Genomic DNA, 14,830 nt, shown 5'->3' with positions numbered 1-14,830 from the left:
AAAAAATGATCTCCTGGCCCTCTTCCGGGAGAGGGAGCGGCACTGTCACCATCTCCTGAAGAGCAGTTTCCTCCATCTCTGGGTGGCCCGTCTCAGGGTTTCTTACGTCGACATTTGCTACCTGGCTTGGCAGTGGCCTGAGCGGGCTGGATGTACTGCCAATGGCCAGTTCCACACCGGCACCCGAAGGGAGGCTGCTCCTGGGCTTTGGAGAGAACGTGCTGTGGCCGGTGATGGGGTAGAGGCAGCAGGATGTGTTTGATAGCCATCGTTTGCATTTGAACGTCCAAGAACAGCTGGGCAAAGCTCTCGACCACGTCGCTGAATAATCCAACCTGGGAAATGTGGGAGTCCAGGAACTGATATTTATCAGTCTCCCTCATATTGGCCAGGTTGAGCCAGAGATGTCGCTCCTGAACCATAAGAGTGGACATTGCCTGACCAATGGAATGGGCGGTGACTTTTGTTGCCAGGAGGGTCTGTCACCGTCCGGAGCTCCCGGAGGAGCTCTGGGCCAGGCCTACCTTCGTGCACGTGCATGAATGCCTTGGTTTGGTGCACCTGGAGCAACGCCATGGCATGCAGGGCAGATGCAGCCTGTTCACAGGCCTTAACCTTCCCAGTCAGACTGGAAGAGATTTCCAACTCGCCAGACACAGTTGCATCATGACGGCACCTTTGTGTTGCTCTTTTAGAGGAAACACTCTTTTATAGTGCTGAAGCACCCAGTGAAACCGCGGCAGGATACAGGGGATAGTGCAGCCTGTGATAAAAGCAGTTGTGTATTGCAGTGAGCATGCAGTCATGCTGCAGTGCCGTCTCTCAAACACAAAGGCGTTTCTCTCCCCCTCTAATTTTCTCCGCTGACAGGTTAGTGTTGACAGAAGTCTCGCTCTTCATCAACGCCGACGCTGATAATTCATTAGTGACGTCCAACGTATGTCAACGTGACCGACTAAAAGGGTGCATACTTTTTTAGCATTCATGAAGTAATTACTTATTTAAAAAAAGTACTCAAGAAAGTATGCAATTTTTGATGCTGGAAACTCCCCACTGACAGGGCTCAATCCGAGGGGCGGGATAAACGGTTGTCTTTCAAACTCCCTCTGCACGCGATAGGATAGCGCTACCACCAACAAGAGCAACGAAGGTGAAGCAGAGCTCATTGACAGATTAAACTTTCACCGTATCCGGTCGGCAAAAATCTGAACACATCTTCCCTTCTTAAGAATGACTTCAGTGCCGTTCTTTGTTCTTTTCTCAGAGAAAAGCTTGACTCCAAGTCTTCCAGAGTCGCGGCCAAAGCTTTGACCGCCGTTCGGCAGTTTCTGTGTTTACTAGTAACACGCAAGCAACATGGCAGTCATTATGTTAAGCCCGGCCCACCGACTCTATACATGATGTTATTGGCCCGACCAGAGTTTAGCTTTTAAAGTGAAGAAGTGAACTGAGAGTTGCTAGAGTGCGTCTAGATTTCTAGGCTAACCTAGGCTGCATGATTAATAGAAATCGAATTGCAATTCCGATTTGGGTAATGTGCGATTATGAAAGCTTGAAGGCTGCGATTTTAATTAAATAGATAAATGCCCAGTGTGTTAGCGAAGAGCGGCTCTGTGATCAGGAGTAAACACTGCTCCCTCTGAAAGACTGCGATTGAGTCGCTTATAATGTCATTTTAAAAAGCAACAGGAGTCAAACATCTTCACAATCTAGTGAAGCGTTCATAAACCTGTTCAACAAAAGACAATGTTTAATAACATGTTTTACCTCACTTCATATCGTCAGTCGAGTTTTTGTGAGCTGATGTGTCTTCTCATCACAGAATTAGGCAGACGATGAAGTGATGTCAATCAGCATTTCAGCACTGCATTATTTTATACTTTATTATTATGAAAATACCCTAGATGGCTTGAAGAACTCAAATACACCATATTTTGCTGCAGTCGTGTTTATTGTCGTCATGTTTAATCAAAGCGTTTCTATCTTCTGTTTATTTATCCTACAGCGTTAGCTTCACATAAGGGATTTCCTGGAAACTAACGTCATTATTACTTCTCTAATGTGGCAAATGTGGCGTTTTCTGCTCAAGAGCACCCTCTGGCCTTCAGTATGAATTAAACTTTTGGGCAATAAATAATAAGAAAAAAAAATACTTAATACATTTTAAAACTTAACAAACTTAAAAAATAATAAATTTATATGACAATAAATGTTTTTCCCCCACAGTGGATGCAAAAGAGGTTCATATTTCATATTAAAGACATAGACTTTAAGAAATTGATATCACAGATAAACAACAGATATTTATAATATACTTGTAAAATTATATTGTAAAATAAGTTTTATGTAAAATATTGCAATAATAATAATAATAATAATAATACTAATAATAATAATAATAATTAGTATTAGTATACATACTCTATTTTTGCTCCAAAAAGCACATCTATCCAGTAGATTAATAAATGGCCTGAAAAATATCTGTATCTAAAACTTAATAAATCACCGGACCTGAGAGAGTCAAGTTTTTTTTTTTTTTTTGTCTATGGTTCAACTTAATAGTAATATTTTATGATTTTGTAATGGTGAAATTACAAACATGGAAAATACATTCTGAGATGATGAAATTAAATTAATAATGAGGAATTGTATTAATATTAAATGGTTCTTCTCCCATTCTCCTCATTAAAATCTTGGACAGGCTGTGCCTTCCTTTCCTCTCATGAAACCATGTACGGAACTGTACAGGATATATACAAGTTTTTTTGGAGAACTTGGAAACAATGCAGTTAAAGGGCTACTGGACAGTCCAAATTTTCTGTCTTTTTACTGGAATGTAAGTTTGCATATGGAATTATATTTATATATTAAATAAAAGAAAACATTGCAGAGCAGAGAGGATACAGACAATGTGCTGACACTCAAGACAGAGCAGGTACTGTGCAGCTGCGAGTTATTGATCTAAAACATAAAGAGAATATACACATTTACCATTTAATTTAAGACATTTCAGATGCTTTTAACAAAAGGTATACTTACAGTGCAACCCAAGAACTAAACCCATTATTATTGCTAACAGTCGACATATGGAACCCATTTCCAGTGTATGATCATCTATATCATCTATACACAAAGGAATGCACCCTGGGTTGAAAATGTAAATCAATATATTTAACATTTTGATTTGCATTATGTATCATCAATAGCCTTCTTTGCCAAATGAGAAAATCTGTGAAACAATGCTGAAGCACAGCAAAAGTTACACACACATAACACAAATTAGGTTTTAAACCTTTTTAAGTATGCAAAACATTTATTCATAGACATTGTCATGTCTGTTTGTAAAGAAAAGTACATTACATGCAATAGTGTAAATGTAATTTATCTTTTACATTTTTTTGGTGCACGTGAAACATTTTCTCTTGCTGCAAGACGTGAAATAAAAACTCTTTTGCGCACTGCTCTAATATTTAACCCATAGATTACAGGATTAAAAAGAGGGGGAACTATAACTAATTCTAAAGCCAAAAAATTACGCAGAATCTCTGGAATGTCATTTGAACCATATCTGTTATACATGAAATCAAAAAACATAGCAAAAGTGAAATTTATCAGTGACAACAAGTGTGGCAGACACGTTTGCCAGAATTTCCTTCTGTTTTCTAAAGATGCTTTACATGCAGAGATCAGTTTAATGTAGGATACAATGACAATAACTGCACAAATACAACTCATGATACCAATGACATATCCATAGACATTATTAACAAAAGAGGAAGTACATGACAGCTTTACTACTGACCAGTTATCACAATATAATTTATCAATGTGATATTTACAAAACGGCCTCAAGTTTGATAACAGGACTGCTATAACTGAGACACAGTTGGGAACAATCCAAGAAAACAGAATTAATTTCACACAGGTGTTTTTAGTTAATCTGGAATGATAGTCTAAAGGTTTGCATATGGCTACATATCTATCATAAGACATCACTGTTAATATTGTAAACTCACACAATAAAGAGCTGTAAATAACAATGATCTGCAGAGCACACATGTGAGAGGAGATCACATATGAATCCAATATTAAATCCGACAGAAACTTAGGGTAGAATCCCGTGGCTCCATAAATCCCATTAATACACAGATGAGACAAGAATACATACATTGGTTCATGAAGAGATTTCTCCATTATAATTACTATGGCAAGACAAATATTCACTGACAATATAAGCAGATAGAGGAAAAGAAAACAAGTGAAGTATAAGTGCCTATATGATTTGGAGTCTCTGGGCACCATAAGAGTCAGTATCCCAGCAAAAGACATATTATTCATCATGAAATTGGGGGTGTCAAATCACAGTCAATGAATTTCATAGTTCAGAAGAATGCAAATTAACTAATCCAGAGATAAAGAGCTGGGTGTTCACTGGAACAGACAAGATGTTGCTTGACTTTATATTGGGTGATTTGTCCTTTGGGAATGATGTTCTAACATGTCTTGAGATTAATTATTCACTCTTCAAAAAAAAAAAGGATAAATAAATGATTAAATGACTTTATTCTTTAAGTCGTTATTTTTGCTATAAAGGTAAGCTGCAAAAATAACCAAGTGGTATACGTAACATTTAGCATTTATGTCAGTATATTTTTCTAATTCTCTTTACTGACTTTCTAGCTTTAAAGACAACATAAAATCATGCTGTAACAAATTCATGGATGATTATACAAAAATATTAGTAATTCATTAAATGACTTGCATATTGAAATCTTTAATATTCCATCGCTACACCACTGTTTTGAAGGTTTTTCTGAGATGTAGTTTGGTAACTATAGTATTTAAGTCAGGTGACTCAATAGAGTCGAGTATTAATTCTCATCTATTTATGGGGTCAACTGACTCCCTTTTGTTAAATCAGTGAAAGTCATTCAAAAGAAAAGAAGTTGCTTTGATCAGTTTGAAATAACTTGCTCTGTCATTGCATTGCATTGCAGACGTCACTGTCATTTCTGAACCAACAGCCTACTGAAGCCCTGAATGGCCATGACTGATATTGTTTTTTTCTGACTTAACTTGTGATCACGACTTATTTTTCTCATGATCTCGAGATAACAAAAGTTGTTTCCTCATGATCACGACTTTATATTTTGTTGTGATCTTGAGATAACAAAAGTTGCTTTCTCATGATCATGAGTTCCCTTTCAAGGACACTAGGGACAGTTTTGGGAACGCCTTCAGCGTGATACGCTGAATGCAACGCTGATGCGCGTATGTCAACTCATTCAATGAAAATGAGCGTCATGGGCGGGTGACGTCACGACCAGGAAAGGATAAATACACATCCGGTCCGACCCATCCGACCCCCAGGAGGTATAGACGGAGACCATCCTGGTGGTGGTTGGGAGGTTGGAGGTAACTGTCGGCGTCAGCATCTGCAAACTTAGACGTGTAAGTGGCCATTTTTTATACTCTATGAATTATGACGTGATTGGTTAGGTCTGAAAGTGACGCGTGGCATAACATTGAATCTTTCAGGCAGAACTTACGCTAAAGCTTTCAGACTCTGCATATCCTGCCTGAAGATGAAGGCAGGGGCGCAGTCGACCACCAAGAATTGGGGATGGTTGAATACTCACCCGTCATGAATGTTGTGAATCCTGAAACTTAGAAGGAAAGATGTTAATTAAAGCTGCAATAGGAAGTTTTTAGAAAAAGTTGACTTAGCCTGAAAATTTGAACAAGCACAACTCACAGGTCACTCCCCCTTGCTCTCTGCTGTGCTACAGCCCTCCGTCCACTGCTCCTCCCCCATCAGGGCTACAGGCGGATATACAGTTATTGCAAATTCACTGGTACGGACGAAACATCAACAATATAATTTACATTGACTACAAACTTGGTCCTCAAAACATTACGTATTTTGCAATACATGTAATGTAACTATATGACGTTGCACTATTTCTATAAGTAATAAATAGATAGTAATAATATATACAGTAACTTTACAAGTACTTATTCTATTGATATGTAATGCTAAATAAGGTTTACTAGTACACTATTTCAGCAACATGACTGTGAATTAGTAGGTTTCAATAGTTGCTTTGCACAGTGCGTGACATTTTATCTATGTGGGTAGAGTTTGGACACACTTGTGTAGTTCTTAAAAAAATTAAACAAATCAAGCAGGGATACTTCCCTGTCAAGCAGAAATCTGGCTAAATCTGCATCAGTTTTTAATCCTTTCAGGACACGTAATGTTAGCTCCCTCCACCACGGAAAAGCCGCTCCGATATTTACCCTCGTTTTATTTTGGGCTCCATCTAATTATTTTTTTTTTTATCATCGTCATCTGTCTTTTTCCAATTACCTGTCTTTATTTTATGAATAGGTGCCACTCGAGGAATTGGCAGTTTGGGTTGTTTGTCCGCCATTAGCAAAGCTACGGCACACCGGTAATCTTGAATTTGAATGCCTGAGTGTACGCCCTGTGCATGAGAGCGTTCAGAAACTGATCAGCATGCACACAAGCTTGATTGACCCTGCTAAGACAGGACGGTGTATTTCTGCAGATGGCAATAGGACCACTGGGAGGAGCCAGAGGAGCTTAATTTTTCCAAAGATTATCTGTTTTATATTCTGCCATCAGGACATAATGACATCTTAACAAATATGTAAAAAAACATTTTTTAATAAAAGTTACCTACTGCAGATTTAACCGTATGTAGAAAATAAAAAAGCACACAGCCACATAAAGACAGAAGCCTTGCTCGGCTATAGACAAGGCTGTGACAGCTACACAGCAATGAAAGCCGTGCTCTGCTATAGACAAGGCCGTGACAGCCACACAGCGACAAAGACCTACACTGCCATAGACATTTAGGTAGTCTGAGCCACATAGAGACAAAGACCTTGAACGCCCGTAGACAAGGCTATGACAGCGACGAAGACCTACGTGGCCATAGACAAGGCTGTGACAGCCATATAGCAACAAAAGCCTTGAACGGCCAAAGACACATGTATAAATATATACGAGGCCGTGATCAGCCACATAAAGACAAAAACCTTTACGGCCATAAACAAGGCCGTGATTAGCCACAAAGCGACAAAGCCTTTATGGCTGGAGAAAAGGCTGTGATTAGCCACATAGCGACAAAGCCTTTAAGGCTGGAGACAAGGCCGTGACTAGCCACATAAAATAAGCCTGGGTGACCACATAGACCTCCTTGGTATGCCGCGTAGTGACTGGCCACATTGGGCTCGCGTAAAAGGTTCCATTAACCACTTGGTGACGAAGCTTTGTTAAACACTTGTAATTAAGACTTGCTAGCAGAATAGATGCATAATGTATTAGAAATCCAAAATGAGTGGGTGCCTGCGGTCACGAGTCATCCAAAAATATTTTTAATGATATTTGGGTCATGGTCGGTCAGGTCGTTTGACATAAAGATGACGGAGGACAAAATGCTGGATTTCCCAACACGTTGAAATGAGCAATGCTATTGTAGCCTACCATTTTAATAGGCTATCCTTTTTTAAAAGCATATAGCCTAGCTCAGTAATGTTCAACACGATCACATGGTAATGCGTATCAATAGTACGAGTGTGCAATCTCGTGGAATGTATACGCCAAAATAAGTTTCATTCAAAATGAGTATCATTTGTATGCAAAAAAACGTGCATAAAACTCATTTTGGCGTGTACCTTCCAGGGTGGGATTTTTGTTGGGAAACAAAATGTTGTTGCCCATGTGGATGGTATCCTTGTAGGGAGGAACCCTTTAGTGACTTTTTTCCTGCGTGGCACCAGGAGGCTAAGGCCTGCTGTGCGCACTATAGTTCCTGCTTGGGATTTGGCTATTGCGTTGGAAGGGTTATCGTCAGCTTGCTCAAGCCACTCGACATCATCTCAGTTTCTGACCCATACTACCCTCTTCCCTCCCACCATTTCTTCTATTAAGAGAGCCCTATCTATATTCCCTACGTGCTTGGAGTTTGCAACTGGGATAGTTAAAGCTTTCCTTTACCCTAGAGTAGGGTATGTTCCGAAGGTACTAACCAATGTTCCACTGTCTGTAGTGCTGCAGGCTCTCTGTCCACCTCCGTTTTTGTTAATCCGGACCATGAAAAATTTAACCTTTTATGTCCAGTGCGAGCACTGGATGCTTATGTCCACAGAGCTGCCCTGTGGAGAAAAGCAAATCAATTGTTTGTGTGTTTTGGGCCGCGTAACAGGGGTCTCCCTGCATCCAAGCATACACTGAGCAAGTGGATAGTCGAGGCTATTTCACTGGCTTATGAGTCTTCTGGTCAGGAGTGCCCTTAAGCTGTCACTCTACTAGGAGTATGGTGGCCTCCAAGAGGTATTTCCTCAAAAAAGTCTGCGACGCAGCCAGTTGGTCCTCGCCTCTTACATTTGTAAAATATTATGATCTTGACCTGGAGTGCACTCCAGTTTTATCAGTGCTTCTGTCTTGAATGTGCCACAGTTTCAGACGACAGGTATTTGGTATTATGGCATTTTGGTATTTCGTTCCCAAAGCTGTCCCTTGTGGATGCAGTGTGAAGTTCCCTTGAAAGGGAACATCTCAGGTTATAACTATAACCTTAGTTCCCTGAGAAGGGAACAAACACTGTCCTTTTGCCATACTCCCTGCATCCCTGTGATTGCTTCGGCAGTTTTGCTGAAGTTTGGTCGGACCGAATGTGCATTTATCCTTTCCTGGTCGTGACGTCACCCACCCGTGACGCTCACTTTCGCCATTGGCTGAGTTGACATGCGCGCATCAGACGTTATCACTCTGAGGGCGTTCCCAAAGCTGTCCCTATAGTGGATGCAGTGTTTTGTTCACTTCTCAGGGAACTAAGGTTATAATCATAACCTAAGACATTTCATTCTGAAATACTGCAATGTACCCGGAGTCTACTGTTGCTGTAGCAACAAACACAACTTTCACACGCATCTGATCAACGGATAAACCGTGTGCTGGATCTTTCAGCAAAATCTCACACAATCACATTATTACTTTCAGGTTACTTAAATGATAGTTAAAGTGTATAATTTACCTCATGTTACCAACCTCTATGCATATTCCCCTGTAGAACATTTTATTTATTTATTTATTTATTTATTTATTTATTTACAGGGACAGTGCATGTTAATAAACATTTCTGTCAATATGCCAGAGTTGATGTATTTAAATAAAATGCAATTGACAACATGTGTAGACTTAGTGTTCATTATATCAAAACAGTTTTATTTTATTTTACATTTATCATACAAGAAAATCCTTTGAAATGCCTAAAAATCATACTCTTAAAGTTTGTACTAATTTAATACCAAATTAGCCGCTTTTTTGTTGTTGTTTTTCTTGTAACAGTTTCTGTACATTATTAAATTGTGGACCTTTTGCTGCAGCACATGAAATAAAAACTCTTTTGCGCACTGCCCTAATATTTAATCCATAAATTAGAGGACTAAAAAGAGGTGGAACTATAACCAGTTCTAAGGCCAAAAAATGACGCAGACTCTCTGGAATATCATTTGCACCATATCTGTTATACATGAAATCAAAAAGGAAAGCAAAAGTGAAATTTATCAGTGATAATATGTGTGGCAGACACGTTTGCCAGAATTTTCTTCTGTTTTCTAAAGAAGCTCTACATGCAGAGATCAGTTTAACATAGGACACTATGATGATAACTATAAAGCTAAAAAATGTGACTGTAATGGCATATCCAAAGATATTATTAACAAAAGATGATGCACAAGATAGTTTTACAATTGACCAGTTGTCACAATATAATTTGTCAATGTGATATTTACAAACAGACCTCAAGTTTGCTAAAAGGGCACATATAACACTAAAGAAGGTGGGTACAATCCATGAAAACAGAATTAATTTCGCACATGTGTTTTTAGTTAATCTGGAATGATAGTCTAAAGGTTTGCATATGGCTACATATCTATCATAAGACATCACTGTTAATATCGTGATCTCAGAAAGTAAAGAGCTGTAGATAACATAGGTTTGCAGAGCACACATATGAAAGGAGATCACATATGAATCCAATATTAAATCAGACAGAATTTTAGGGTAGAATCCTGTGGCTCCATAAATCCCATTAATACACAACTGAGACAAGAATATGTACATTGGTTCATGAAGTGCTTTCGTCATGATAATGACCATAACAAGACGAATATTTATACATAATATAAAGAGATATAAGGCAAGAAAACAAATAAAATATACATGCCTATATGATTTAGTTTCTTTTGGCACCATAAGAGTCAGCATCACAGGATAAGACATGTTATCCATAATAATAGTCTGATTGTCCTGGATAGTCCTTTAAATTACATGAAACAAACAAATATCATGCAGTACAAGCTCACACAAGACAATAGTAGTCAATGGTCAGTAAATAAAAAAAAGCATTCATTTCATTCAGCTTCAATGACCATTGTTGCCTAAGGAAATACAGCAGGCAGAAAAAAAGGAAAATGAACACAAATCTGTTTCCACAAATGTGCTTGCAGCTGAAAGTGATGAGGTCTCGTCTAGCTTGGTTTTATATGCAGTGATTTCTCATTAGGGAAATCCCTGAGAGATAATCTAACATTTCTTGGGATTTATTATGTGCTCAAGCACAACATTTTGCAAATGGCTTTATGTTGTTTAAATAAATTTCTAAATAAAATCAAGGTTCAAATTGACCAACAATACCTATCAAAACAATCCAACATTTAATAGGTTGGATACACCCATATTTATGTTTAAGCCTTTTGTCGTGTTGAGTTTAGGTTTAGTCTTTTATTTTGTAATCAAGGTTCCTTTGTTTCCTGGTTTTGTCATGTGATTCCCTTATCCCATCATGTGATCATGTAATGTGCTTGTGGTGTAAAATAAACACAACCAAGCCAGAAATGGACACAACAGTGCTTCCCTAGTCTCATGTGTAATGTTCTGAATGGTTGTTCAGGTCATGTGATTTTGTGATTGGTTTATTGTCTTGTTCACACGCCTTTCTTATTAGGCTTGTTTGACTTCACCCAGCGATGCGCAGACTGATTGGCGGCAGACTTGAAGCAGTGCATGCTGTCAGAAATGTTATCCGACTTGAGACAGCGCCGACGGCACGTGACTGTGACGTATGTCAACAAAGTACCGCGAGAGTGATTCGAGACCAGCCAGCAGATGCAGCCGGTGCAGATTCTCAAGGGTGGCTGCAGCAGGATGCAAAAGCTCTGATGACGACACAGCTGATCCATGATTGGGCGGATTCACCGCATGACAGCGATCACATGTGTTTCGTGTTTATTCTAAAACCTTATGCACTTCCCCGCCTGCACTCAGCTACTCTCGCCGATCGCATGCATCCAGCCGCAGCCATGTCGAACACACCTAAAGAAGTTCCAAGCATAGGTTTGGGAGGAGCCTAAAACATTCAATTATCCTGTCAATTATCATTACAAATAGGGCTGTCACTAACTATTATTTTGGTAATCGAGTAATCTGTCAATTATTTTTTCAAATCATCATGTAACCAGATACTTTTTATATTTTTTGTGGTAATAAAAATAGACTTAATAAGCCTTTAAAATGACTTAAAATACATAACAATGAGAAAAACAAAAATTGGTTCAAATAAAGTATCAAAAACAATTATCATATGGTTTCATAGAACAACACTGTTAAAATACATAATATCCAAAATGTAAACAATTATCACAATTATTAGTGTGTAAAAACCCGATTCCAAAAAAGTTGGGACACTGTACAAATTGTGAATAAAAAAAGCAATGCAATAATTTACAAACCTCATAAACTTACATTTTATTCACAATAGAATATAGATAACATATCAATTAATGAAAGTAAGACATTTTGAAATGCCATGCTAAATATTGGCTCATTTTGGATTTCAGGAGAGCTACACATTCCAAAAAAGTTGGGACTGGTAGCAATAAGCGCCCAGAAAAGTTAAATGTACATACTGTATAAGGAACAGCTGAAGGACCAATTTGCAACGTATTAGGTCAATTGGCAAAATGATTGGGTATAAAAGAGCCTCTAAAGCTGGGCATACACTGTGCGATTTTCGTCCGATTTCGAGCCGAATTCTGACTCGTGCGACTCTTTTTTTGGGTCACGCCGATTTTCAGGTTTATCGTGCATCGTTTGTGTTCGTGCAGTGTACAGGGGAAACTAGAGGAGACAAACCTCTCCCAATCGGGGATCGGATGGTCGGATAAATTTCTGGCGTGTCAGAAATTCCGCTCGCCCCTCGTGAGGTTATCACACAGCTGAAGCAAAGACACGAACTGGTTGCCCTATTTCCCCTCACTGCGCCAGCGCCAAAGCAGAAGTTTAACCATTACATTTTTAAAAGCATTAAAGGTCCTTGTGGCAAGGGGGGCATGGTTCAGCGAGGTCTGCAGTGGGAGAGAGAGCCTCGGGACGAGCGGTAAGTGAGTGGGTTGGACACAGATTGATAACACCTGTATCTTGTTCCAGTAATGGGCGTGGAGAGAGGATAAAACGCCTGGGGAAACGGAAGCACGGGAGAGAGAGAGGGACTGCTGACGCTCCACCCTGAAACCTGAGTGAACCGGAAACGGATGTCGAGACCGCAACCCGGAAGTGATCTGAGCTAGAGACTGAGAAAGACACACGCTGAAGTGTGCACATTGTTTTGAGTTATTGATAAATAAAGAAAGCGTCAGCAGTCACGCCGACCCCTTGTCCTCTTCCTTCCACATACGAACTTTGTTACACTGGTGCCGAGACCCGGGAGGAAGCAGGACAGCGCTGCCGCCATACAAACATCATTCTCCACCTCACTTGCGGACATCATTTCATCCCTCGCGGTCCTTCACCGCGAACAATATCAGGCTCTGCTGGACCTTAGGACGGATCAAGAACGACGGTTCGCGGCGATCGTCCAAGGCCAGCAGGAGGACCGCGAGAGGTTCCGGAGCTGGCTCGACCGGGAGGCTCGCGCCAAGGCCGCCGGGCAGACCGGTGCACCGGTCCACGTGCCAATGCACAAAATGGGGCCACAGGATGATCCCGAGGCCTTTCTCGAACTCTTTCAAAAATCTGCGGAGGCCTGTGGGTGGCCCCGTGCACAGTGGCCGGTGCGCCTGATACCACTGCTGTCTGGAGAAGCCCAGGCGGCTGCCCAACAACTGCCGGTGGCGAACCTCCTGGTCTATGACGACCTCAAGAGGGCCATCATCCAGCGGGTCGGGCAGTCGCCGGAGCAACATCGCCAGCGCTTCCGCTCCCTGGACTGGGGCGAGGCCGGCCGGCCCTTCGCGATGGCCCAGCAGCTCCGGGTATCCTGCCGCAAGTGGCTACTGGCCGGCGGAAGCGACGTGGACCATATTGTCGATCTCGTGGTGCTGGAGCAATTCATCGCTCGGCTCCCCAAGAGAACAGCCGAGTGGGTACAGTGCCACCGGCCCACGTCGCTGGAGACGGCCATCAACCAGGCGGAGGACCACATGGTGGCGTGCCCTGGGGTCGGCGACCCCCTACTAACCTCTTCCTCTCTCTCTCCCCCCTCTGTCTCTCTCTCTCGCCCTGTCTCTCTCCCTAGGTCCCGCCCACCGGGCCCTCCTCGCATTTCCCCAAGAGGCCGGGGCGCATTGGGCCCTGGGCAGTTCAGGAATTCGAGGGCCCCGCCCAGGGGGTGCTTCCGGTTCTCCTCTCTCTCCACGTCCATTCTCCAACCCACTCCCCGCCACTGAGGTGGCGGGTAGGCCTGGGCTGGCCTGTTGGCGTTGCGGGGACCCGGATCATTTTGTGGACCGGTGTCCGATGATGGATATCGGAACAATGATCTGGGTTCCGGACGTCCCGCAGGCCACCCCCGATCAAGCTGGAGAGTACCAAATTCCTGTGAGTATCAAGGGGGGTACATATCAGGCCTTGGTGGATTCAGGATGTAACCAAACCTCTATCCATCAAAGCCTGATGCAGCCGGGGGCATTGGATACAAGCCGCGTGGTTAAGGTGCGATGTGTGCAAGGGGATGTGGTGGAGTATCCGATTGTCCCAATCACGATTCAGTTCAGGGGAGAAAAACAAAGTGTAGAGGTGGCGGTTAGTCCTCACCTCCGGCATCCGATAATCCTAGGGACGAATTGGCCCGCATTTGCGGTTTTATTGGGGTCGTTATGTGCGTATGCCGCTTGGGGAAAGAAGGCTAGGATAGGGACGGCGCGAGTGCAGCTTGGGGAGACTGAGACGGGACCACTGGAGACGGCTCCAGAGGAACTGAGCGGGATCGAGAGACTGATTCTCTCGGACCGCGATGACTTTCCTCTGGAGCAGTCCCAGGATGAGACCCTCAAACATGCCTTTCAACAGGTCCGCTCCATCAACGGCCAGTCTCTCCAACCCGCCTTGCCTGTCACCTATCCCTATTTTGCCATACTAAAAGACTGGTTGTATCGAGTGACCCAAGACACTCAGACAAAGGAAGATACAACCCAGTTATTAGTTCCTAAGAGCCGCCGAGAAATGCTTTTCCGGGCGGCTCACTCCAATCCGATGGCGGGCCACTTGGGACAGGCGGCCACACTAAACCGCCTCATGACCCGATTCTTTTGCCCAGGCATTCATGACAACGTGCGCAGGTGGTGCGCGTCTTGTCCGGAATGTCAGTTGGTAAACCCACTGGCCGCTCCAAAAGCGCCGTTGCGCCCCCTTCCATTAATGCAGGTCCCCTTCGAAAGAATTGGGATGGACCTCATCGGGCCATTAGAGCGATCAGCCCGCGGGCATCGTTTTGCGTTAGTCATAGTGGACTACGCAACA

General features: G+C 42.1%; 2 protein-coding genes across 2 annotated transcripts; both read right to left on the bottom strand.

Annotated features, from left to right (window-relative positions):
- Positions 1 to 3,381: 3,381 nt before the first annotated feature.
- On the bottom strand, positions 3,382 to 4,338 carry LOC137046019 (olfactory receptor 4B13-like). The gene has a single exon (XM_067423075.1). The coding sequence runs from the start codon at positions 4,336 to 4,338 to the stop codon at positions 3,382 to 3,384; it is 957 nt and encodes a 318-aa protein (XP_067279176.1).
- Positions 4,339 to 9,343: 5,005 nt separating this feature from the next.
- Positions 9,344 to 10,324, bottom strand: LOC137046018 (olfactory receptor 4E2-like). Its single transcript, XM_067423074.1, has one exon. It carries the CDS (start codon positions 10,322 to 10,324, stop codon positions 9,344 to 9,346), a length of 981 nt encoding a protein of 326 aa, XP_067279175.1.
- Between the last annotated feature and the right edge of the window lie 4,506 nt (positions 10,325 to 14,830).

This window comes from Pseudorasbora parva, chromosome 18 (assembly GCF_024679245.1).
Source record: "Pseudorasbora parva isolate DD20220531a chromosome 18, ASM2467924v1, whole genome shotgun sequence".
Taxonomy (NCBI): Eukaryota; Metazoa; Chordata; class Actinopteri; order Cypriniformes; family Gobionidae; genus Pseudorasbora; species Pseudorasbora parva.
This window is presented reverse-complemented; position numbering and strand designations above follow the sequence as displayed.